Raw genomic sequence first — 26557 nt, forward strand, 5'->3', positions numbered from 1 at the left:
GTCCCTCTCCCCAAACTCCCTCAGTCCCTCAGTGCCAGAGTCCCATTTCCCAAACTCCCTCAGTCCCTCAGTGCCAGAGTCCCACTCCCCAAACTCCCTCAGTGCCAGAGTCCCTCTTCCCAAACTCCCTCAGTACCGGATACCCTCTCCCCAAACTCCCTCAGTGCCGGAGACCCTCTCCCCAAACTCCCTCAGTCCCTCAGAGCCGGGGTCCCTCTCCCCAAACTCCCTCAGTCCCTCAGTGCCAGAGTCCCTCGCCCCAAACTCCCTCAGTGCCAGAGTCCCTCTCCCCAAACTCCCTCAGTGCCAGAGTCCCTCTCCCCAAACTCCCTCAGTCCCTCAGTGCCAGAGACCCTCTCCCCAAATTCCCTCAGTGCCAGAGACCCTCTCCCCAAACTCCCTCAGTCCCTCAGTGTCGGAGTCCCTGTCCCCAAACTCCCTCAGTGCCGGAGTCCCTCTCCCCAAACTCCCTGAGTGCCGGAGTCCCTCTCCCCAAACTCCCTCAGTCCCTCAGTATCGGAGTCCCTCTCCCCAAACTCCCTCAGTCCCTCAGTGCCGGAGTCCCTGTCCCCAAACTCCCTCAATGCCGGAGTCCCTCTCCCCAAACTCCCTGAGTGCCGGAGTCCCTCTCCCCAAACTCCCTCAGTCCCTCAGTGTCGGAGTCCCTCTCCTCAAACTCCCTCAGTCCCTCAGTGCCAGAGTCCCTCTCCCCAAACTCCCTCAGTCCCTCAGTGCCAGAGTCCCTCTCCCGAAACTCCCTCAGTCCCTCAGTGTCAGAGTCCCTCTCCCCAAACTCCCTCAGTCCCTCAGTGCCAGAGTCCCTCCCCCAAACTCCCTCAGTCCCTCAGTGCCAGAGTCCCTCTCCCAAAACTCCCTCAGTGCCGGAGCTCCTCTCCCCAAACTCCCTCAGTCCCTCAGTGCTGGAGTCCCTCTCCCTAAACTCCCTCAGTCCCTCAGTGTCAGAGTCCCTCTCCCTAAACTCCCTCAGTCCCTCAGTGCCAGAGTCCCTCTCCCCAAACTCCCTCAGTCCCTCAGTGCCAGAGTCCCTGTCCCCAAACTCCCTCAGTCCCTCAATGCCGGAGTCCCTCTCCCCAAACTCCCTCAGTCCCTCAGTGCCGGAGTCCCTCTCCCCAAACTCCCACAGTTCCTCAGTGCCGGAGTCCCTCTCCCCAAACTCCCTCAGTCCCTCAGTGCCGGAGACCCTCTCCCCAAACTCCCTCAGTCCCTCAGTGCCAGAGTCCCTCTCCCCAAACTCCCTCAGTCCCTCAGTGCCAGAGTCCCACTCCCAAACTCCCTTAGTCCCTCAGTGCCAGAGTCTCTCTCCCCAAACTACCTCAGTCCCTCAGTGCCAGAGTCCCTCTCCCCAAACTACCTCAGTCCCTCAGTGCCAGAGTCCCTCTCCCCAAACTCCCTCAGTCCCTCAGTGCCAGAGTCCCACTCCCAAACTCCCTTAGTCCCTCAGTGCCAGAGTCCCACTTCCCAAACTCCCTCAGTGCCAGAGTCTCTCTCCCCAAACTACCTCAGTCCCTCAGTGCCAGAGTCCCTCTCCCCAAACTACCTCAGTCCCTCAGTGCCAGAGTCCCACTCCCAAACTCCCTTAGTCCCTCAGTGCCAGAGTCCCACTTCCCAAACTCCCTCAGTCACTCAGTGCCAGAGTCCCACTCCCCAAACTCCCTCAGTGCCAGAGTCCCTCTCCCCAAACTCCCTCAGTCCCTCAGTGCCAGAGTCCCATTTCCCAAACTCCCTCAGTCCCTCAGTGCCAGAGTCCCACTCCCCAAACTCCCTCAGTGCCAGAGTCCCTCTTCCCAAACTCCCTCAGTACCGGATACCCTCTCCCCAAACTCCCTCAGTGCCGGAGACCCACTCCCCAAACTCCCTCAGTCCCTCAGTGCCGGAGTCCCTCTCCCCAAACTCCCTCAGTGCCGGAGACCCTCTCCCCAAACTCCCTCAGTGCCGGAGTCCCTCTCCCCAAACTCCCTCAGTCCCTCAGTGCAGGGGTCTCCCAGACCCTCAGTGCAGGAGCCTCTCTCCCGGACCCTCAATGCAGGGGTCTCCCGGACCCTCATTGCAGGGGTCTCTCTCCCCGGACCCTCAGAACAGGGGTCTCTCTCCCCGGCCCCTCAGAGCAGGTGTCTCTCTCCTCAGACACCTGCAGGCCCTGTTCTGATTGTTGGATCTGCCCCCTGAGGCTCTTCTTCCCCTTTTCTTCTTTTTAGCTTCAAAACCCGTTCCCCGGCAGCAAATCCCCGCCTCTGTTGTCTCTTTTTAAAACTAGTCCACAACTTTCTTCCAGCTGGGTATTGCTTTGTTTTACTCCAAACTCTCCCGTCCTTTATTTCTGCTTCTGTTGCTCCTGAAGGCTAACCTCTCTTCATTTTAATTGTCTCTAAGTCTCCGAACCTCTTCACTCACCGGTCGCACCGTGATTATCACCTGCTCGGCCTCTCAGGGTCTGGCTCTAATTTAACAATTCTCTCTGAGTGTAGTGATCCACAATTGGGTATCCCTCATCTCCAAACTTCAATTCAATCTGCTGGTCACAGGGAATCTACGCCATCCAATCGCTATCATCCTCATCGCCAATATGGACTGCCTTCTGGCCCACATCCGTCGTTGTCAATAAACTTCAAACTTTGCCTGGAGCAAGAAGGCTTAATAAAGAGGAACTCGGTACAGGAGGTATTACAGCTCTGGCTGCCTTGGACACAGGCCTACACGCTTACGACACGCCTGCTAGATATGTTCTTCCCAAGAGTGGGATGCACCCTCTGAGGTGACCACCTCACTTTCAATTCCCATTGGCCCCCCCACCAAGTCAGGTGACTCTTCTCAGCTGTACTGTCTTGAAGAGACAGAGAGGACACACACCGCAAGGGATGGGTTGCAGTGTTTCCAACATCTACCCAACATGGATGATGCAGAAGATGAAATCAGCAATCTTTGTACTAACTGTTTGTCCACAGTTCAGTAAAAAACACTCTCAGCTGTCACTTCTCTTGTACTTTTCCTGTTGAATGAATTAAAGCATCCTATCTCAACCCTTATGTCATGATATTCAAACACACACATCATGATGGACACACTAACAGGCAAATCAGAGTACACAACACCACAACCAATCACAGACAAGAACACCAACCACATAAAAAGCACGAGCACGACACCTGGAGGTCAGTAGGTCTGGGGAGAAGGAAGCATGAAAGAGCTGTTGAAACACCACAAGCAGGGAGCCCCCCACGTGCAGAGTGCAAAGACCAAGTTGTAAATAGTGAGTTTAAATAAACAAGCGTTGTACCATATGCAACTGTGTTGGCTCTTCTGTGTGTTAGAACACCCAACACCACATGGTACAGGAGTGGATCGATACCTGCCTACCAACCTGCCATTCTGGACATGGACCACACCGGCAAACCGCAGCCGATGCAAGTCACGGGGAACCTAGGCACCAACTGGAAGCTCTACAGGCAGCGATTTGACCTGTACATCCGTGCCACCGAAAAACAGAATGTCTCGGATGATTCGAAGATTGCAATGCTCCTCTTCTACGCAGGCCCCCACCCAAATGATGTCTTTAATTCACTGGTGTTCGAGGAAGGCGAAAACCAGGCCAAATATGACACGGTCATCCTCAAAATGGACCAGCACTTTCAAACTGAAGTAAACGAAACTTTCGAAAGATACATCTTTCAGCAACGCCTGCAAGGTAAGGAGGAGCTTTTTCAACCCTTTTTGACGCACCTCCGGATTCTGGCGCAGTCCTGCGGTTACGGCACCACCACAGAGTCCATGATCAGGGACCAGATTGTTTTTGGCGTTGCCTCCAGTGGCCTACGCCAGCAGCTTCTTAAAATAAAGAGCCTCACCTTAGCGTCTGCTGTGGAAGCCTGTGTCCTCCATGAGAATGCTGCCTGCCGTTTTGCCCGATTTCAGGCGTCCGAGTTGGCACGGAGGGGGTCCCCAGCCGTCGAATCGGCAAGCCAGGCCGCCCACGACGTTGAACGCATCCAGGCCGTCGATTTCTTCCCGCCCCACGGCCCGGACGACAGCGGCCGCTTCCCGCGCTTTTCGCGGTCTCCCGCGCAGGTGCGCGCCAAGAATAACGGCCACAACGAGGGACGCACTGCGCAGGCGCGCCCACCGCAAGATCGCACTGCGCATGCGCAGTGGCGCAACGAACGCCGTGACGTCATGACGTGCAGCAAGTGTGGAGGTCTACACTTAAAAGGGCAATGTCCTGCAAAATACCAACAGTGCAACAGATGTGCCATGATAGGCCACTACGCAGCCCGCTGTCGTGCGGCTCAACCCATGGATCCGGCGCATCCTCGACAACCTCGCACACGAGTCAGGACCGTCCAGCCCACGCATCAAGACTTCCAGTTAAGTGATGCAGATGACCAGGATGACTTCAGAGTTGCCGTCATTGATGTCAACAAGGTCAATGCCATCAATCCAGACGATGAGTGGTGTGCCACCCTGACGGTCAACCGATCGCGCGTCGCCTTCCGTCTGGACACCGGCGCATCCGCCAACCTGATTGCTTACTCTGCAGTCCAGGCCATGAAGGTCAAACCACTCATCACACCATCCCGGCTTAAGATGGTTGACTATAACGGGAACGTTATCCCGTCCGTAGGATCTTGCCAGCTACAGGTGACTCACAAGGGGTACACGGCCACACTCCCCTTCGAAGTTGTGGGCTCATCAAAGGACTCGTTACTGGGCGCACAAGCGTGTAAGGTCCTTCACCTGGTACAGCGCATCATGTCTCTCTCTCCAGATGAGATATCCGACTTCCCGGATGCTGAGTTCCACGCGAATCTCCATTCCCTCCTCGCTCACAACCAGGAGGTTTTTGAAGGCATGGGGACATTGCCACATACGTACAAGATTCGACTCAGACCGGACGCCATCCCTGTCGTTCACGCACCTCGCAGGGTTCCTGCGCCTCTCAAAGACCGCCTCAAGGCACAACTGCAGATTCTTCAGGACCAAGGGGTCCTATCCAAGGTCACGGAGCCCACGCCATGGGTCAGCTCCATGGTCTGTGTAAAGAAGCCCTCTGGCGAGCTCCGTATATGTATAGATCCAAAAGATCTGAACAACAACATCATGCGGGAACACTATCCCATCCCAAAACGAGAAGACCTCACCAGCGAGATGGCGCGAGCCAACATATTCACTAAATTGGATGCGTCCAAAGGATTCTGGCAGATCCAACTGGACCCGGCCAGCCGAAGACTATGCACATTCAACACCCCTTTTGGCAGATTCTGCTACAACCGGATGCCATTCGGCATCATTTCGGCATCTGAAGTATTCCACCGCATTATGGAGCAGATGATGGAAGGCATCGAAGGGGTACGTGTATATGTGGACGATATCATCATTTGGTCCACCACTCCGCAGGAACACATGCATCGTCTTCGACGTGTCTTCACCCGCATACGGCAAAATGGCCTGCGTCTCAACCGTGCGAAGTGTGCTTTCGGCCAGACGGAGCTGAAATTCCTCGGGGACCACATCTCAAGGTCCGGGGTCCGTCCCGATGCAGACAAGGTTAGCGCCATCACAGCCATGCCACGACCGGCTGACAAGAAGGCTGTCTTAAGATTCCTGGGCATGGTCAACTTCCTTGGGAAGTTCATTCCCAACCTGGCTTCTCATACAACAAACATGCGCCATCTCGTAAAAAAATCGACGGAATTCAACTGGCACCAGTCGCATCAGCAGGAATGGGAGGAGCTCAAGCACAAACTGGTCACGGCACCAGTGCTGGCCTTCTTTGACGCGACTCGCCCTACAAAGATCTCAACAGACGCCAGCCAATCTGGTATTGGAGCGGTACTCCTGCAAAAAGACAGCACGTCATCATGGGCCCCGGTTGCGTATGCCTCACGAGCCATGACCCCTACCGAACAGCGCTACGCGCAAATCGAAAAAGAATGCCTGGGCTTGTTAACTGGACTGGACAAGTTCCACGACTATGTGTATGGCCTGCCACGATTCACGGTCGAAACTGACCACCGCCCCCTGGTCAACATCATTAACAAAGACCTGAACGACATGACTCCTCGCCTCCAGCGCATCTTACTCAAACTCAGGAGGTACGATTTTGAACTGATCTACACTCCGGGGAAGGAACTCATAGTGGCGGACACTCTTTCCCGAGCAGTGAGCACACCACCAGATGCGGAGGGGTTCGTGCGTCAAATTGAGGCACACGTGACTCTGACAGCAGCAAATATGCCAGCTGATGATCCTTGTCTGGCCCACATACGCGCAGAGACGGCGACTGACCCTCTGCTGCAGCGAGTGATGCGCCACATGACGGAAGGGTGGCTAAAAGGGCAGTGCCCCCAGTTTTACAATGTGCGAGATGATCTCACCAATATAGACGGGGTCCTTATGAAATCGCATAGGATCGTCATTCCACACAGTGTGCGCCAGATGATTCTTCGTCAACTACACGAAGGCCACTTGGGTGTCGAAAAATGCAGACGAAGGGCCCGGGCGGCGGTATATTGGCCGGGTATTAATGAAGACATAGCCAACATGGTGCTCAACTGCACAACCTGTCAGAGGTTTCAGCCGGCGCAACCTCCGGAAACACTTCTACCACACGAGATGGTGACGTCCCCCTGGGCGAAGGTGGGTGTTGACCTATTTCACGCGCTCGGCAGAGATTACATTGTTATTATAGACTACTTCTCAAACTACCCGGAAGTCATGCCTCTCCATGATCTGACGTCGTCCGCAGTCATTGGGGCCTGCAAGGAAACGTTTGCTCGCCATGGCATTCCAAGGACTGTCATGTCAGACAATGGACCTTGTTTTGCCAGCCGTGAATGGTCGTCCTTTGCCGCAGCATATGGTTTCACTCATGTGACATCCAGCCCTCTGCATCCACAATCGAACGGGAAGGCTGAAAAGGGTGTCCACATCGCAAAGCGGCTCCTGTGCAAGGCGGCTGATGCCGGATCGGACTTTAACCTTGCCTTGCTGGCCTATCGATCGGCCCCGTTATCCACGGGCCTCTCGCCAGCGCAGCTACTAATGGGTCGCTCCCTCAGGACGACGGTACCTTCCGTCCTGGCACCGACAACAGACCATGAGGCGGTTCTTCGGGACATGCAACTGCAGCGTGATCGCCAGAAAGGTCGGTACGACACACGAGCGACGGACCTGCCCCCCCTGTCCTCCGGAGACAAAGTACGCGTCCATCAACCGTATGGTGGCTGGTCAGCACCGGCCGAAGTCCTCCGACAAGTGGCTCCCCGCTCGTTCCTGGTTCGCATGCCAGATGGTTCCGTGCGTCGCCGCAATCGGCGCGCCCTTCGCCGACTTCCACGTTCACAGCCACACAACACGCCAGATCCTCAACAGGCTTCCGAGGATGACTTTGTGGAGCTGCCGCACATCACGCCCTTTCCATCGCCACCCATGGCCATGCCTGCACAGCAGCCGGTGGTTCTTGATCCACCCTTAAGGCGGTCAACCCGAATTCGTCGCAAACCCATTAGAATGGACTTATAATACAGTTCATATGTTTAATAAGTTGGACAATTTTACATGATAACCTGTTGTTGTTTATCGTTCCAGATGTCGTCTGACTGGACAACTGTTCAAAATTTTTTTTCTTCTTCTCTCGTTCGCATTTCTGTTATGTTATGGTACAACTGGATTCATGTGACGCACTCGACATCGCCCCATGTACATAGTTCCGTCATAGACACATGCTGCACACGACACACACACACTCTTAGATGCACTCACGTCACGATCATATTTATTACCACGTAGGCACATATCTTTGTAAAAAGGGGGGATGTCATGATATTCAAACACACACATCATGATGGACACACTAACAGGCAAATCAGAGTACACAACACCACAACCAATCACAGACAAGAACACCAACCACATAAAAAGCACGAGCACGACACCTGGAGGTCAGTAGGTCTGGGGAGAAGGAAGCATGAAAGAGCTGTTGAAACACCACAAGCAGGGAGCCCCCCACGTGCAGAGTGCAAAGACCAAGTTGTAAATAGTGAGTTTAAATAAACAAGCGTTGTACCATATGCAACTGTGTTGGCTCTTCTGTGTGTTAGAACACCCAACACCACACCTTATTTCCCAATAAACTACCTTAAAACTACTTGCGAATAGTTGACTGCCTATTTACGGATATATGGCCCCAAACCCTGCACATTGGAATGGGCCTGCGGCTGGGGCCTGATCTAGGCCCGGGGACCCGGGCTAGGCCTGGGTCAACCTGGGACCCTCTCCGTCCCGTCACTCTTGGAGTCCTCATCAGGGTCCAGCCTCTCACTCAACTCATTTTCCAGGTAGTTGAGGCGAAGGTTGATCTTTCTGACATTGGAGGGCAGCTCGGCAATCAGGCGAGCCAATCTGGTCTGCAGCAAGTCGAGGGCAGACTCCAGCCATTCCACACGGCCCTGCACGTCCATCTCTTCCAATTCAGAGTGTGTGACGGCCTCGTCCAACATCCCCATCTTCAGCAACATCTCCCGGCCTCTCCCCTCCAGCACATCCTTCGCCTCTGGGAACTCCCGCAGCACCTCGGAGAGATCATCCTTCCCCAGGGCAAAGAGATCCGAGTATCCGATACTCCGAATGTTCGCAGTGCGGCGGCTCCCAAACCTGCTGCCTTCGGAGACAAATAGAAAATACACAAACAACATGTGATCAGGGGCAGGATTGAAACAAAGGCCTTGATCCATTCACTGCCCAGCACAAACTTTCCCTCAGTACTGACCCTCTGACAGTGCGGCACTCCCTCAGTACTGACCCTCTGACAGTGCGGCACTCCCTCAGTACTGACCCCCTGACAGTGCAGCACTCCCTCAGTACTGACCCTCTGACAGTGCAGCACTCCCTCAGTACTGACCCACTGACAGTGCAGCACTCCCTCAGTACTGACCCTCTGACAGTGCAGCACTCCCTCAGTACTGACCCACTGACAGTGCAGCACTCCCTCAGTACTGACCCTCTGACAGTGCAGCACTCCCTCAGTACTGACCCTCTGACAGTGCGGCGCTCCCTCAGTACTGACCCTCTGACAGTGCGGCACTCCCTCAGTACTGACCCTCTGACAGTGCGGCACTCCCTCAGTACTGACCCTCTGACAGTGCGGCACTCCCTCAGTACTGACCCTCTGACAGTGCAGCACTCACTCGGCACTGACCCTCTGACAGTGCAGCACTCCCTCAGTACTGACCCTCTGACAGTGCGGCGCTCCCTCAGTACTGACCCTTTGACAGTGCAGCAGTCCCTCAGTACTGACCCTCTGACAGTGCGGCACTCCCTCAGTACTGACCCTCTGACAGTGCAGCACTCCCTCAGTACTGACCCTCTGACAGTGCGGCACTCCCTCAGTACTGACCCTCTGACAGTGCGGCACGCCCTCAGTACTGACCCTCTGACAGTGCGGCACTCCCTCAGTACTGACCCTCTGACAGTGCGGCACTCCCTCAGTACTGACCCTCTGAGAGTGCAGCACTCCCTCAGTACTGACCCTCTGACAGTGCAGCACCCTCAGTACTGACCCTCTGACAGTGCAGCACTCCCTCAGTACTGATCCTCAAACAGTGCAGCACTCCCTCAGTACTGATCCTCAAACAGTGCGGCACTCCCTCAGTACTGACCCTCTGAGAGTGCAGCACTCCCTCAGTACTGATCCTCAAACAGTGCAGCACTCCCTCAGTACTGACCCTCTGACAGTGCGGCACTCCCTCAGTACTGACCCTCTGACAGTGCGGCACTCCCTCAGTACTGACCCTCTGACAGTGCAGCACTCCCTCAGTACTGACCCTCTGACAGTGCGGCACTCCCTCAGTACTGACCCTCTGACAGTGCGGTGCTCCCTCAGTACTGACCCTCTGACAGTGCAGCACTCCCTCAGTACTGACCCTCTGACAGTGCGGTGCTCCCTCAGTACTGACCCTCTGACAGTGCAGCACTCCCTCAGTACTGACCCTCTGACAGTGCGGCACTCCCTCAGTACTGACCCTCTGACAGTGCGGTGCTCCCTCAGTACTGACCCTCTGACAGTGCAGCACTCCCTCAGTACTGACCCTCTGACAGTGCGGCACTCCCTCAGTACTGACCCTCTGACAGTGCGGCACTCCCTCAGTCCTGACCCTCTGACAGTGCGGCACTCCCTCAGTACTGACCCTCTGACAGTGCGGCACTCCCTCAGTACTGACCCTCTGACAGTGCGGCACTCCCTCAGTACTGACCCTCTGACAGTGCGGCACTCCCTCAGTACTGACCCTCTGACAGTGCGGCACTCCCTCAGTACTGACCCTCTGACAGTGCAGCACTCCCTCAGTACTGACCCTCTGACAGTGTAGCACTCCCTCAGTACTGACCCTCTGACAGTGCGGCACTCCCTCAGTACTGACCCTCTGACAGTGCAGCGCTCCCTCAGTACTGACCCTCTGACAGTGCGGCGCTCCCTCAGTACTGACCCTCTGACAGTGCAGCACTCCCTCAGTACTGACCCTCTGACAGTGCGGCACTCCCTCAGTACTGACCCTCTGACAGTGCGGCACTCCCTCAGTACTGACCCTCTGACAGTGCGGCACTCCCTCAGTACTGACCCTCTGACAGTGCGGCACTCCCTCAGTACTGACCCTCTGACAGTGCGGCATTCCCTCAGTACTGACCCTCTGACAGTGCGGCACTCCCTCAGTACTGACCCTCTGACAGTGCGGCACTCCCTCAGTACTGACCCTCTGACAGTGCAGCACTCCCTCAGTACTGACCCTCTGACAGTGCGGCACTCCCTCAGTACTGACCCTCTGACAGTGCGGCACTCCCTCAGTACTGACCCTCTGACAGTGCGGCACTCCCTCAGTACTGACCCTCTGACAGTGCGGCACTCCCTCAGTACTGACCCTCTGACAGTGCAGCACTCCCTCAGTACTGACCCTCTGACAGTGCGGCACTCCCTCGGTAGTCCACTGGGATTGATTGTGTCCCCCATCACCGGGGGTCTCTAATGGTCTGTAAGACCCTCTGAGTTGCCTTCATGCCTGGTCCATGTTTGCGGAAAGCAGTGCTAAATGCAGCCTTGGCGCGGTCTTGACTCCCGGTCGGCTGGTGACATTTGTTTTAATACGTTGTTCTGGATCGCGCCTGTGGAGAGTGTTGGTTGAATCCCGACCGGCCCAGCGCCCGGCGTGAAGCCCCACTTGGGGCTCTCGCTTGATTCACCCATTGCGCCCGGCAGGGTAAATTGGCGGCTGCATCGATTAAGGATCCTCGTGTTCAATCTCGACCTCTTCCCCTTTCCTCCTTTTAATTTCCTTTTTATTTTGCTGACTCGATTTTTGCATGTGGACAATTAATGCACCTGTGCCTTTCAAGTGAACTTCCCATTTAATTTGAGTGGCTGGTAAACTGAGGATTGACCTATGAACCTCAGGCAAGGCAGGTTGCAAAGTGCTATTTATGTTTCAGATCAGCAGATTCCTGGAATATTTGGGACACATATTGATGGACTTGGCTGTCGGCCAATGTACTATTCCGATTATTAAAATTATAATAATCTTTATTCATAGAATTATTGAATTGTAGAATTTACATTGCGGAAGGAGGTTTCTTCCTCTATGTAACTTAGGGCAGCACGGTAGCATTGTGGATAGCACAATTGCTTTACAGCTCCAGGGTCCCAGGTTCGATTCCGGGTTGGGTGACTGTCTGTGCGGAGTCTGCACATCCTCCCTGTGTGTGCGTGGCTTTCCTCCGGGTGCTCCGGTTTCCTCCCACAATCCAAAGATGTGCAGGTTAGGTGGACTGGCCATGATAAATTGCCCTTAGTGTCCAAAATTGCCCTTAGTGTTGGGTGGGATTACTGGGTTATGAGGATAGGGTGGAGGTGTTGACCTTGGGTAGGGTGCTCTTTCCAAGAGCCGGTGCAGACTCGATGGGCCGAATAGCCTCCTTCTGCACTGTAAATTCTATGATATAATTGTGCTTTCGCTTTTACTTTTGTTTTGATCAGAAGCTGGAGGGTCACAGCCCTGGTGTCTCTCTCATTTAATGTATGATTTCCGAAGATCCAAAGTAAAGACCTTTCTCTCTCCATAGCCAGACTGAACTGCAGGGAAATTCACCAGCTGATGGCAGGGTCAGTTGTTTAAAAACCCTTTATATTCACATGTGGGGAACTCTGTTCTTATCTCGATAAGGCTGTCGGTCATTCTGGTGGAGCTGGAAATAAGTAAGAAGAGGCCTGTTGCAGTTCGTTGGAGCGAAGGCCCAGGTTGGTAAAAGTTAAAGTGCCTCTCCAGAGGAAATTCTATTGTCAGGGAGTACTGGCTGAATACAACTGCCAGAAGATTACCTCTAACCATACATTTGTGGGTTTGATCCCGAAGCCTCCTGGGAGTACAACCCGTTGCAACATCCTCGACACTGAAAGCAAGGACACTCATATCTCATTTCATTTTAATTCCATTTATTTTTACCCCTTCCCCTCCCTCTGTGTGTGTCTGTCTTGTGTATGTTTGGGTCGAGAGCGGGGCAGTAAAATGGGGCAGTTGTAGATTGGCTGGCTATTATCCTGTTATAATTAGTGCCTATTTCAATATTGTTCCTGCTGTAAATAAACAGTTATTGACTTTAACTTACAAACCTGGTAGCTATAATTTATCGAGCAGTCAAGGGGCCAAAGAGTTTGCAAATTATATACAAATTATTGGTCAATTCACTTATGTTGGGTCTCCGGGGTGTGGGGGTCTGGAATGGACCATGCACTAGCCCAGGGTGTGGTAACAATCGAGTCCTCAGTATCTGGTTTGGGACTTGACCACAAGTGTTGTGACTTGGGAAGGTGGGAGATAGGGTCCACGTTGAACAATGTGACTCGATGGGCCGAATGGCTCAATTCTGCTCCTATAAATTATGGACGTGCAGACTGTTACCTGCAATGTTGAGAATGCTGATTTCTCCAAAATAGTTCCCAACCTCAAGGATGGCAAATTGCGTCACCCCATCATCAGCGACCACTGCGAGGCGACCGTCCTGTATAATATACATCTCCCTGCCTACGTCACCCTTACGACACACATAGTCTCCAGGGCTGAAGACTTGCGGCTGCAATTTTAACACCAACTGCTGCAACATGCCCAGCTCACAGGATTGGAAGAGCTGAACTTTCCTCAGGGTCTGCAGATGGACACTGACTGCCACCTCAGCCCGCAGCCGGTCTGGGAGCATCTGCAGAACCTGCCTCTCATTGGTCAACTTCTTGTAGAGTCGCAGATGCTGAGTCCACCTGGTGACCCGTTCCTGCAGCTTGCGGTCCACTCGCTGGGACCTGAGGTAATCACCAATCAGCTGGTGGTCAGGGAAGACGCTGCGGCCCGATTGGTCCAGATTGGATACAATGGATTCCATGCTCCCCACGATACTTGCAAACACCAGCACAGCGATGAGAAAATCGGCCATCACAAACAAATATTCTTCCTCTCGTACAGGGACTGGAGTGTTGCCAATCGTGCTGAGGATCAAGGTAGAAAAGTAGAAACTGTAGAGATACTGGCGGCTCAAACGGGCATTGTTGGTGTCCGAGATATTGGGGTAGACCCAAGGGTCTCGACCGAACCCAATGTGCCTGGACAGGGTGAAGTAGGCACATGCATTCCAATGAATACTGGTCACCATGAATATCAGGATACGGATGACCCGGAAGATGTTGGGATAAGAAGCCCGTGTCTCCAGGCGTTGGAAGAACTCCGAGAGACTCTGCACCTGGAGCAGTCTGTTCAATCTGAGTGCCGGGCTGTGGATGCTGAAGTGAAGGTAGAGGAAGTCAGTGGGCACGAGCGAGAGCAGATCCAGCTTGAAACCATGACTCCGAGCGTATCTTCCAGCAATTTGCCAACGGTCTGTAACCAGCAAACCCTGTTCCAGATATCCTGCAGGAGAGAAATTCCAGACTCACTCCAACATCGAGGAAAGTTAACAGACATCTCAACATGCAAATTAGAAAGCAGGAGGAGTCCATTCGGCCCCTCGAGACTGATCTGTCACTCACTCAGATCTGGTTGTGCTCTGACCCCACATTCTGCCTCCCCCAGGTACAAACATAAATCTTGAAAGCGTTGTTCTCGGTTTCGACCCATCACATCATCTGGTCTTTGCAAACGTCAGTTAATCCAAAATTTTGCTGTCCTCAATCCAAAAACACACCAAGTCCCATGCCCCTGTCGTCACTGACCTCGTTAGGCAAAATCTTCATTTGAAAATTCTCATCCTGTTTTACAATCCCATCACAACCTCAGCCCCTCCCTATCTCTGTAATCCCGCGGCCTCACCCCCTCCCTATCTCTGTAATCCCGTTGCCTCAGTCCCTCCCTATCTCTGTAATGCCACAGCCTCACTCCCTCCCTATCTCTGTAATCCCACAGCCTCACTCCCTCCCTATCTCTGTAATCCCGTTGCCTCAGTCCCTCCCTATCTCTGTAATCCCACAGCCTCACTCCCTCCCTATCTCTGTAATCCCGTTGCCTCAGTCCCTCCCTATCTCTGTAATGCCACAGCCTCACTCCCTCCCTATCTCTGTAATCCCGCGGCCGCACTCCCTCCCTATCTCTGTAACCCCACAGCCTCACTCCCTCCCTATCTCTGTAATCCCACAGCCTCACTCCCTCCCTATCTCTGTGATCCCACAGCCTCACTCCCTCCCTATCTCTGTAATCCCACAGCCTCACTCCCTCCCTATCTCTGTAATGCCCCAGCCTCACTCCCTCCCTATCTCTGTAATGCCACAGCCTCACTCCCTCCCTATCTCTGTAATGCCCCAGCCTCACTCCCTCCCTATCTCTGTAATGCCACAGCCTCACTCCCTCCCTATCTCTGTAATCCCACAGCCTCACTCCCTCCCTATCTCTGTAATCCCACAGCCTCACTCCCTCCCTATCTCTGTAATGCCCCAGCCTCACTCCCTCCCTATCTCTGTAATCCCACAGCCTCACTCCCTCCCTATCTCTGTGATCCCACAGCCTCACTCCCTCCCTATCTCTGTAATCCCACAGCCGCACTCCCTCCCTATCTCTGTAATCCCACAGCCTCACTCCCTCCCTATCTCTGTAATCCCACAGCCTCACTCCCTCCCTATCTCTGTAATGCCCCAGCCTCACTCGCTCCCTATCTCTGTAATCCCACAGCCTCACTCCCTCCCTATCTCTGTAATGCCCCAGCCTCACTCGCTCCCTATCTCTGTAATGCCCCAGCCTCACCCCCTCCCTATCTCTGTGATCCCACAGCCTCACTCCCTCCCTATCTCTGTGATCCCACAGCCTCACTCCCTCCCTATCTCTGTAATGCCCCAGCCTCACTCCCTCCCTATCTCTGTAATCCCACAGCCTCACTCGCTCCCTATCTCTGTAATGCCCCAGCCTCACCCCCTCCCTATCTCTGTGATCCCACAGCCTCACTCCCTCCCTATCTCTGTGATCCCACAGCCTCACTCCCTCCCTATCTCTGTAATCCCACAGCCTCACTCCCTCCCTATCTCTGTAATCCCACAGCCTCACTCCCTCCCTATCTCTGTAATCCCACAGCCTCACTCCCTCCCTATCTCTGTAATCCCACAGCCTCACCCCCTCCCTATCTCTGTAATGCCACAGCCTCACTCCCTCCCTATCTCTGTAACCCCACAGCCTCACTCCCTCCCTATCTCTGTAATGCCACAGCCTCACTCCCTCCCTATCTCTGTAATCCCGTTGCCTCACTCCCTCCCTATCTCTGTAATCCCACAGCCTCACTGCCTCCCTATCTCTGTGATCCCGTTGCCTCACCCCCTCCCTATCTCTGTAATCCCGCGGCCTCACTCCCTCCCTATCTCTGTAATCCCACAGCCTCACCCCCTCCCTATCTCTGTAATCCCACAGGCTCACTCCCTCCCTATCTCTGTAATCCCACAGCCTCACTCCCTCCCTATCTCTGTGATCCCGTTGCCTCACCCCCTCCCTATCTCTGTAATCCCACAGCCTCACTCCCTCCCTATCTCAGTAATCCCACAGCCTCACTCCCTCCCTATCTCTGTGATCCCACAGCCTCACCCCCTCCCTATCTCTGTAATCCCGCGGCCTCACTCCCTCCCTATCTCTGTGATCCCACAGCCTCACTCCCTCCCTATCTCTGTAATCCCACAGCCTCACTCCCTCCCTATCTCTGTAATCCCACAGCCTCACTCCCTCCCTATCTCTGTGATCCCGCGGCCTCACTCACTCCCTATCTCTGTAATGCCACAGCCTCACTCCCTCCCTATCTCGGAAATCCCACAGCCTCACTCCCTCCCTATCTCTGCAATACCCCGGCCTCACTCCCTCCCTATCTCTGTAATGCCACAGCCTCACTCCCTCCCTATCTCTGTAATCCCACAGCCTCACTCCCTCCCTATCTCTGTGATCCCACAGCCTCACTCCCTCCCTATCTCTGTAATGCCACAGCCTCACTCCCTCCCTATCTCGGAAGTCCCACAGCGTCACTCCCTCCCTATCTCTGCAATGCCCCGGCCTCACTCCCTCCCTATCTCTGTAATGCCACAGCCTCACTCCCTCCCTATCTCTGTAATCCCACAGCCTCACTCCCTCCCTATCTCTGTAACCCCACAGCCTCACTCCCTCCCTATCTCTGTAATCCCACAGCCTCACTCCCTCCCTATCTCTGTAATCCCACAGCCTCACTCCCTCCCTATCTCTGCAATGCCCCGGCCTCACTCCCTCCCTATCTCTGTAATCCCACAGCCTCACTCCCTCCCTATCTCTGTAATACCACAGCCTCACTCCCTCCCTATCTCTGTAATCCCACAGCCTCACTCCCTCCCTATCTCTGTAATCCCACAGCCTCACTCCCTCCTATATCTGTAATCCCACAGCCTCACTCCCTCCCTATCTCTGTAATCCCGCGGCCTCACTCCCTCCTTATCTCTGTAATCCCACAGCCTCACTCCCTCCCTATCTCTGCAATCCCACAGCCTCACCCCCTCCCTATCTCTGTAATCCCACAGCCTCACTCCCTCCCTATCTCTGTGATCCCACAGCCTCACTCCCTCCCTATCTCTGCAATCCCACAGCCTCACTCCCTCCCTATCTCTGTAATCCCACAGCCTCACTCCCTCCCTATCTCTGTGATCCCACAGCCTCACTCCCTTCCTATCTCTGTAATGCCACAGCCTCACTCCATCCCTATCTCTGTGATCCCACAGCCTCAAACCCTCCCTATCTCTGCAATGCCCCGGCCTCACTCCCTCCCTATCTCTGTAATCCCACAGCCTCACTCCCTTCCTATCTCTGTAATGCCACAGCCTCACTCCCTCCCTATCTCTGTGATCCCACAGCCTCAAACCCTCCCTATCTCTGCAATGCCCCAGCCTCACTCCCTCCCTATCTCTGTGATCCCACAGCCTCACTCCCTCCCTATCTCTGTAATCCCACAGCCTCACTCCCTCCCTATCTCTGTAATCCCACAGCCTCACTCCCTCCCTATCTCTGTAATCCCACAGCCTCACTCCCTCCCTATCTCTGTGATCCCACAGCCTCACTCCCTCCCTATCTTTGTAATCCCACAGCCTCACTCCCTCCCTATCTCTGGAATGCCCCAGCCTCACTCCCTCCCTATCTCTGTAATCCCACAGCCTCACCCCCTCCCTATCTCTGTGATCCCTCAGCCTCACTCCCTCCCTATCTCTGTGATCCCACAGCCTCACTCCCTCCCTATCTCTGTGATCCCACAGCCTCACTCCCTCCCTATCTCTGTGATCCCACAGCCTCACTCCCTCCCTATCTCTGGAATGCCCCAGCCTCACTCCCTCCCTATCTCTGGAATGCCCCAGCCTCACTCCCTCCCTATCTCTGGAATGCCCTCCTGCCGCACATCCCTCCGAGGTCTCAGTACTCCTCTAACTCTGCTCTTGTGATCTTCAGCAGTTTTAATTGCTCCATCATTGTGTCAGGAAGCAGGGGTAGTTTTCAGTGATCCTCGTTTGCCTTGTTGGATGTTAGAAACAAGGTACCAAAAGCGTAGAATTCCTACCGTGCAGAAGGCCATTCGGCCCATGGAATCTGCATCGGCCCTTGGAAAGAGCACCCTACCTCGGTGCCCCACGCTATCCCCATAACCCAGGAACCTACCATAATCTTGCGGACACTAAGGGCAATTTATCACGGCCAATCCACCTAACCTGCACATCTTTGTACTGTGGGAGGAAACCGGAGCACCCGGAGGAAACCCACGCAGACACGGGGAGGACGTGCAGACTCCGCAGAGACAGTGACCCAAGCCGGAATCGAACCCAGCACCGAGAGGCAGCAGTGCTAACCACTGTGCCACTGTGTTATATAGATTTAAGTGAGTTTAATTTAGTGTTCATGTGTAGGAAAGGGGAAAACTTTAGTTAGATTCATGTTGAACAAAGGTATTTGCATGTATGGGGGAATTTTGGGTTTAATTTTAAATGGTAACCCTGTTATGTTTAGAGAGTTTACAATGTGAAAAGTAAACAAGAGCTTTGAGAAAGAATAAACTGTTGCTTAGCAACCAGGGTCATCTATAGGGATGAGTGGTGTTTTTTGTTTAACAGGGCCCAGGCAGAAGGAGCTTATTAATTTGGGAGTGAACAACTCTCGAGGGGCTGGTTTAGCACAGGGTTAAATCGCTGGCTTTGAAAGCAGACCAAGGCAGGCCAGCAGCACGGTTCAATTCCCGTACCAGCCTCCCCGAACAGGTGCCGGAATGTGGCGACTAGGGGCTTTTCACAGTAACTTCACTTGAAGCCGACTTGTGACAATAAGTGATTTTCATTTTGGTTTTCAGGGGCTGGGTGCTTACTGAAACCATTATAGCATAAGATATATTTTTTAACCTGTGTTATCCTTAAAATCTGTGTACATTTGTGAAGGGAGTGAATGAGTACTGTATTATCGTCAAACTTCTCATGCTCAATTAATGTATTTATTGTTGTTAAAAGCTAACTGGCAGTCCTGGAACTTTGTTCATCAATGTTTACTAAACAAAAGTAAAGCTCCTTTGAGCCAGGATTCCAATCTGGGATCTGCCCGTCCAATTACGACATCAACTGGGATTGTAACAATTGGCAGGCATGGTTTCAGCTGCTCAGACGCTAAGTTCTGAAATTCCTCTCAAAACTCACGATGACTCCAGATCCCTTCCTCTTTAAACTCTCCCTCTGTGACCAGGGGCGGGATTCTCCCGTACCCGGCGGGGCGGGGGTCCCGGCGGGATGGAGTGGCGGGAACCACACCGGCGTCGGGATTTCTCCGCACCTTTAGGGGCCAAGCCCTCACCGTGAGGGGCTAGGCCCGCGCCGGAGTGGTTGCCGTCCCGCCGGCTGGTGTGGAAGGCCTTTGGCGCCATGCCAGCCGGGGCCGAAGGGGCTCCGCCGGGCGGCGGAAGTCCGCGCATGCGCGGGAGCGTCAGCGGCTGCTGACGTCATCCCCGCGCATGCACAGGGGGGGGTCTCACCTCCGCGTCGGCCATCGCGGAGGCTATGGCCTACGCGTAGTAAAAGAGTGCCCCCACGGCACAGGCCCGCCCGCTGATCGGTGGGCCCCGATCACGGGCCAGGCCACTGTGGGGAACATCCCAGGGCCAGATCGCCCCGGGCCCCCCCAGGACCCCGGAGCCCGCCCGCGCCGCCAGTCCCGCCGTAAGGGAGGTGGTTTGATTCACGCCGACGGGACTGGCATTACAGCAGCGGGACTTCGGCCCATCGCGGGCCGGAGAATCGCCGGGGGGGGGGGGGGCGCCGACCGGCGTGGCACGATTCCTGCCCCCGCCGAATCTCCGGTGCTGGAGAATTCGGCAGCTGGCGGGGGTGGGATTCACGCCGCCCCCCCCCGGCGATTCTCCGACCCGGCGGGGGGTCGGAGAACCCCGCCCCAGACCTCTCCACTATCTCTCTATGTGGCCCAATGTCAGTTGTTATCTGATGCCTGTGAGTTACTGTGTTAAGGTGATACACGATGGAAGTCATTGTTGAGAGAGAGAGAGAGAGCCACACTTCAGGAGGGTGAGTTGGAATGGTCAGTTTTTGACCCATTGACCCGCCCATTCCACATGGTCCCAGCTACCTGAGGGGCTACTGTTTTTATCTTATCCTATCCAAAAAAATAATATGGAAAGCTGTGCACGGACTCACCTGTGTTGAACCTGACCAGAATATTGAGCAGGTAGGTGAGATCGGACAGGTAATCCAGAGGAAGCCACACGGACAGGTAATTGTGCTGAAGATCATGGAAACTGCACCTGAAAACCAATTAGAACCAGGAGTGAGCAAACCACACAGGCATCAATTGTGTCAAAACAAGGTGGAACGGTTCTGGCACCATTCACCCAGAACCCACACCAGAGCTCACCTTTGCCTCCTTTCTCTGACTGTCCAACAATATTTTCATTGTTTATCACTGCTGCTTGTTGGATCATTGTCCTCTGTCTGTCTCTCTTCCTCTCCCTCTCCGTCACTCTCTATCACTTTCTCTCTCTCTTTCACTATCCGATTATTGCCACCTTGCCTCAGTGGAGAGACTTGAATGTTCAGTTCATCCCCAGAGCAATGCCGCAGGGAGTCATATCAGGGTCACACATGACGGTAAGGTCAGAGGGGAGGAACCAGACAAAACGGTTCCTCAGCAGCGGCTCAGGTGGAGGGCGCCCGTGTGGTGCCTGCGATGAGAGACGAAGCTTCATCAGCCGGGAGATCTCAAGGTTCCCTCGCCACTGGAACTGAACCTACCCTCTGTCAAGGACCGTGTGCCTGTCGATGTGCAATGGCAACCCCACGTTAAACGATGTCCCACGCCAGGCGTCTGCCTAGAGGCAACCAGCAGCCCCCCCCCCCCCCCCGCAGACAGGCCCTGAGGAGAATGTCGAGAGGTGATGGGGATTGAACCATGAGATCGGGGGGAAGCTTCAGACCGGCACGTAGGACATGGACTTTGATTCAGTCACCTCGCTCTCAGAAGGAGAGCTGTTTCCTTCAGGACTGAGCAGGGGAAGGGCAGCTGAGGGAAGATGGTGGTGGTTACACCTTCTACTGGAGAGGGAATCCTGCAGGTCATCAGCCGCATCCTCGCTCGCCGTCTTCTCCCAGTCTCTGAAGAAATCCTTCTGGAAAGCCAGTGTGGATCCGGCAAAATCGTGGAACAGCGGACATGATTGTCACGGCTTGGCAACTTCAAGAGAAATTCCAGGGGCAACATCAAATAATAATTATTATTATTGTTACAAGTAGGCTTACATTAACACTGCAATGAAGTTACTGTGAAAAGCCCCCAGTCACCACACTCCGACGCCTGTTCGGGTACACAGAGGGAGCATTCAGAATGTCCAATTCACCTAACAGCTCGTCTTTCGGGACTTGTGGGAGGAAACCGGAGCGCCCGGAGGAAACCCACGCAGACACGGGGAGAACGTGCAGACTCCGCACAGACAGCGGGGAATCGAACCTGGGGCCCTGGAGCTGTGAAGCAACAGGGCTAACCACTGTGCTACCGTGCTGTCCACTCTACATGACCTTCATCGATCTGACCAAGGCTTATGACTCAGTCAATCGGGACGTGCTGTGGAAAACCCCATCAAAGGCCGGCTGTCCAGAGAAATTCAGCAACATCCTGGGACTCCTCCACAACAAGGAGTCGCCGACAGTCCTCACTAATGGAAACCTTCAAAGTCAAGACTGGAGTCAAACAGGGAAGTGTCTTCACCCCCACCCTTTACTCCATCTTCATCATTCGCATCCTTCACCTTGTCAAGAACAAGCCTCCCAGTGCAGTGGACATCGCCTGCAGGGTGGATGGAATACTTATCAACTTCAACCAGTTGAAATACAAGAATAAAAGAACACTGACATCACTCGTGGAACTTGAGTCTGTGGATGACATCGCCACCTCCACTCTCTCCGGTAAGAATCTCCAAACTGTGCCTGACACCTTCGCGGAAGTAAACCAAAATATCGGTCTCAGCCTCCACCTCAAGAAAACTCAAGTCCTTCACCAGCCCGCCCCCAGGGCAAGATCCGGTCTCTCCCTCCATCAAAATCAATGGAGAAGTCCTCCCCGACGTGAAATGTCCCCATTCCTGGGGAACCACCTCTCCTCTGAGAGTTGACATTGATGCAGAGATCCCACATCGTGTCCAATCGGCAGGCACCTCCTTCCGGCCGGTCAGGATGAGAGTCTTTGACGACCACAACAATCATGCTGACACCAAGCTCCTCGTGTACGAGCCAGTCGTCCTCCCAACCCTTCTACACAGCTCAGAAATGTGGACTATATACAGAGACCAGCTCCGGGCCCTGAGAGGTACCATCAATACTGTCCGAGGCAAGAGCAGCAGCATCGAGGCCACGATCACCCGGAACCAACTCTGCTGGGCCAGCCATGCGTTAATGATGTCAGACTCCCAACATCCAGCTCAAGGAAGGATCCTGAACAGGGGGAGGACAAAGAAAATGCTTCAAAGACACCCTGAAGGCTTATCAAGAAATGAACATAGACGTCAACAGCTGGGAGATCTGTCCTCAAAAGAGGTCTACTTGGAGGCGCCTCCTGGTTGAAGAGCCACAATTCTTCGAAGACGCCCGACAGCAAGAGGAGGCCTGGAAAAGGAGGCTGAGAAAGGAATACCAGCGATCTGGACCAATCCCACCTCCCGGAAACACCTGCCAAGTGCGCGGCCGAAGATGTGGCTCTGGGATTGGCTGATCGGCCGTGCAAGAACCCACCGGACCCATGACCAGTGAGACAGAGTTCCTTCTGTGAACACTCGGTCGCAAGTGATCGTCACAGAAGACTATCCCTTTCTCTGCCTCGCACTCTGTCACTCTCTATCATTGTCTGTTCCATGATCACTATCCCTTTCGCTCTCTCCCTGTCGCTATCGCTTTCTCACTCTCGCTCTCACTATCCCTTTTTCTCTCTATCACTATCCCTTACTCTCTCTCGCCATCTCTACCCCTCTCTCTCTCTCTATCACTATCTCTTTCTCTGTCTATCATTTTCCCCCTCTCTCCTTCGCTGTCACAATCCCTTTTTCTCTCTCTGTCCCTGTCCCTTTATCTCTCTCTCTCTCTATCACTATCCCTTTCTCTGTCTCTATCATTATCCATCTCTCTCTTTCTCCAGCACTATCCCTTTCTCTCCCTCTGTGACTATCGCTTTCTCTCTCTCTCTATCACTATCCCTTTCTCTGTCTCTATCATTATCCCTCTCTCTCTTTCTCTAGCACTATCCCTTTCTCTCCCTCTGTGACTATCGCTTTCTCTCGCTCTCTATCACTATCCCTTTCTCTGTCCCTATCATTATCCCTCTCTCTCTTTCTCTAGCACTATCCCTTTTTCTCTCTCTACCACTATCCCTTTCTCTCTCTCTCTATCACTATCTTTCTCTCTCTCTCTCTCTATCACTATCCTGTTATAACCTGCCTACTTACCATTGGCTGGGGACTAATGACAATCCCACAATCCTGTGGGAGTATGAGCTTCCCCAATGAGGGGGGCGGAGAAACCATTAGTAAACTCCAAGTATAAATAAAGCTGGCCAGTTTGGAACCAGCAGGAAGGAGTATGTAGCAAGGGAAGTTACTGCTACTGTTATGTATATATGTTATTGTAAATAAATCTTATTACTTTGTATCCTTAAAACTCGTGCTGGATTCTTCGTGGCCCTCACAAAACTGGCGACGAGGGTTAAAGTGAATAGCTGTCTACACTGCTGAAGCCACTTCCCTGGATTTTTGTTGGATACAGGTTGGAAGTTGTTTTCTATTATACCATGCCTCTGTACGGACGTTTGGATGTTTTTGATGCTGCGCTGGAAAGCTGGAACCAGTACACACAACGGATGCGTTACTATTTCCGGGCAAACAATATCACCGAAAACGAGCGCCAGGTGGTCATATTGCTCACCGCCTGCGGCCCGCATACGTTTGGGGTGATTAGGAGCCTTACGTACCCAGCTGCGCCGGACACCAAAATGTTTGATGAACTTGTGAATATAAAGGGGCAACATTTTAACCCAACCCCGTCCACGATAGTCCAGCGTTACCAGTTTAATACCGCTGAGAGGACCCCTGGAGAACCCCTTGCCGATTTTCTATCCAGGCTACGCAGGATTGCGGAGTACTGTGACTATGGTGAGACCTTGTCAGAAATGTTACGCGACCGTTTGGTTTGCGGGATTAACAATGCGGCCACCCAGAGAAAGTTGTCAGCTGAGCCAACATTGACTTTTCAACAGGCCATTCAAATAGTATTGTCCCGAGAGAGCGCAGAGCGAGGAGTGCAGGAGCGGCAGGGAATGGAAGTGCATGCCTTGGGGCGCAACCCCTTCCGTCTGAAAACGTCCCCCCGCACTCCTGCGGTACCTTGGGCGAGGCAACGTCCGGACCGACGCCAGTGGCCGTCGGACATTCCTCCCCGAAGGGAGCCTTCTCCAGAACCAATGGATGAGGAGCCATGTCCGTGTCAGACTTGTAGGCACTGACCCCGTCGCGGACGGCGGTCCTGGGGGCGCCAGAGGCGCTGTCGTTCCGACCAAAACTGGGAACAGCCCAGGGGCCGTAACTTGGACCAGCCCAGGGGCTGTACCTTCCATGTGGATGAACCTGCGGCGACCACTCCTGAGGACGTGGAGACGGAGGACGACTGCCTGCAGCTGCACTGTGTGGCAGCTCCCCGTGTGGCCCCCATTAAGGTGACAGTACAGGTCAATGGTCACCCGCTGGAGATAGAGTTGGATACTGGTGCAGCGGTCTCCGTGATCGCCCAGAGGACATTCGACCGCATCTAGCAGGGTATACAGACCCTTACATTAACCGACTCACAGGCCAGGTTGGCCACCTACACGGGGGAACCACTGGACATTGCAGGAACTACAATGACCCCTGTTGTTTATGGACACCAGGAGGGGCGTTTCCCACTTATCGTAGTGCGTGGCCATGGGCCCAGCCTGTTGGGTCGGGACTGGTTGCGCCATTTGCGGTTGCAATGGCAGCACATCCTCCAAACAGTTTCTGAAGGGTTGACTGAGGTGCTAGGATGATACCCAGATGTATTCCAGCCCGGTTTGGGGAAAATAAAAGGGGCTATAGCCCGTATCCAAGTTGAACCAGGAGCCACGCCGCGCTATTTCCGGGCGCGCCCAGTGCCTTACGCCTTGCTCGAGAAGGTAGAAGGGGAGCTCACTCGTTTGGAGAGTTTGGGTATTATCAGGCTCGTCCGTTTTGCTGACTGGGCAGCACCAATTGTACCTGTAATGAAGCCAGATGCCACAGTTCGCTTGTGTGGCGACTATAAACTTACAGTGAATACGGCTTCCCGACTCGACCGATATCCAATGCCTCGCATAGAGGATCTCTACGCGAAGCTTGCAGGTGGACTCTCGTTCACAAAATTAGATATGAGTCACGTCTACCTGCAGTTGGAGCTGGACTCTGCCTCCCGACCATATGTAACAATTAACACACACCGGGGCCTGTATGAATATACACTGTTGCCCCTTGGAGTATCCTCTGCCTGCGCAATTTTTCAACGTGTTATGGAGGGCATTTTGAGAGGTTTACCGCGTGTTGCTGTCTACTTAGATGACATTTTGATTACAGGGACGTCGGAGCAGGAACATTTGGAAAATCTGGAGGCTGTCCTTAGACGCCTTTCAGAGGCTGGAGTCCGTTTATGTCGGACAAAGTGCGTATTTCAGGCAAAGGAAGTAGTCTACCTAGGTTATCGGGTGGACCGCAAAGGTTTGCACCCCGTCGCAGAGAAGGTGCGTGCAATTCAACATGCCCCCGCCCCGACTGACACTTCGCATCTTCGTTCTTTTCTCGGTCTCGTAAACTATTACGGGAAGTTCCTCCCCAATCTGGCAACTACGCTGGCCCCTTTGCACCTTCTGCGAAAGAAAAATCACACCTGGGTTTGGGGTCAGCCGCAAGAAACCGCTTTCCGGCGGGTAAAGCAACAATTGTCGTCGTCTGGGTTACTAACCCACTATGATCCTGGAAAGCCTTTGCGCGTCACATGTGATGCATCCCCGTATGGTATTGGGGCCGTCCTGTCCCACAAGATGGAGAACGGGGCCGAGCGACCGATAGCTTTCGCCTCCCGCACATTGACTGCAGCGGAGAAAAAGTACGCGCAGATCGAGAAGGAGGGCCTGGCAGTGGTTTTTGCAGTGAAACGCTTCCACCGGTACGTGTATGGCCGCCATTTCACTATCGTGACTGATCATAAGCCTCTGCTGGGACTTTTCAGAGAGGATAAGCCAATACCGCCCATTGCTTCTGCACGGATCCAGCGCTGGGCTTTGTTGCTCGCTGCATACGAGTATTCTCTGGAGCACAAACCAGGTACGCAGATAGCAAATGCCGACGCACTGAGCCGATTGCCTTTATCGACCGGCCCCATGTCGACCCCCACGACCGGTGAGGTGGTTGCAACCCTAAATTTTATGGACACCTTGCCTGTCACGGCATCACAGATCCGTGAGTGGACCCAGAC

The 26557-nt window shown here is 53.9% G+C and overlaps 1 protein-coding gene across 1 annotated transcript in view; it reads right to left on the bottom strand.

Annotated features, from left to right (window-relative positions):
• Nucleotides 1-8273: 8273 nt before the first annotated feature.
• Nucleotides 8274-26557, bottom strand: part of cnga4 (cyclic nucleotide gated channel subunit alpha 4) — a 184665-nt gene continuing 166381 nt past the window's right edge. The window contains exons 3-5 of the mRNA XM_072475925.1: nucleotides 20201-20307; nucleotides 12957-13952; nucleotides 8274-8674 (exon numbers count right to left, since the gene is read on the bottom strand). Coding sequence (XP_072332026.1) covers nucleotides 8274-8674; nucleotides 12957-13952; nucleotides 20201-20307 — 1504 coding nt within the window. The remainder of the gene's footprint in view (nucleotides 8675-12956; nucleotides 13953-20200; nucleotides 20308-26557) is intronic.

The sequence above is a fragment of the Scyliorhinus torazame genome, chromosome 15 (assembly GCF_047496885.1).
Source record: "Scyliorhinus torazame isolate Kashiwa2021f chromosome 15, sScyTor2.1, whole genome shotgun sequence".
NCBI classification, from domain to species: Eukaryota; Metazoa; Chordata; class Chondrichthyes; order Carcharhiniformes; family Scyliorhinidae; genus Scyliorhinus; species Scyliorhinus torazame.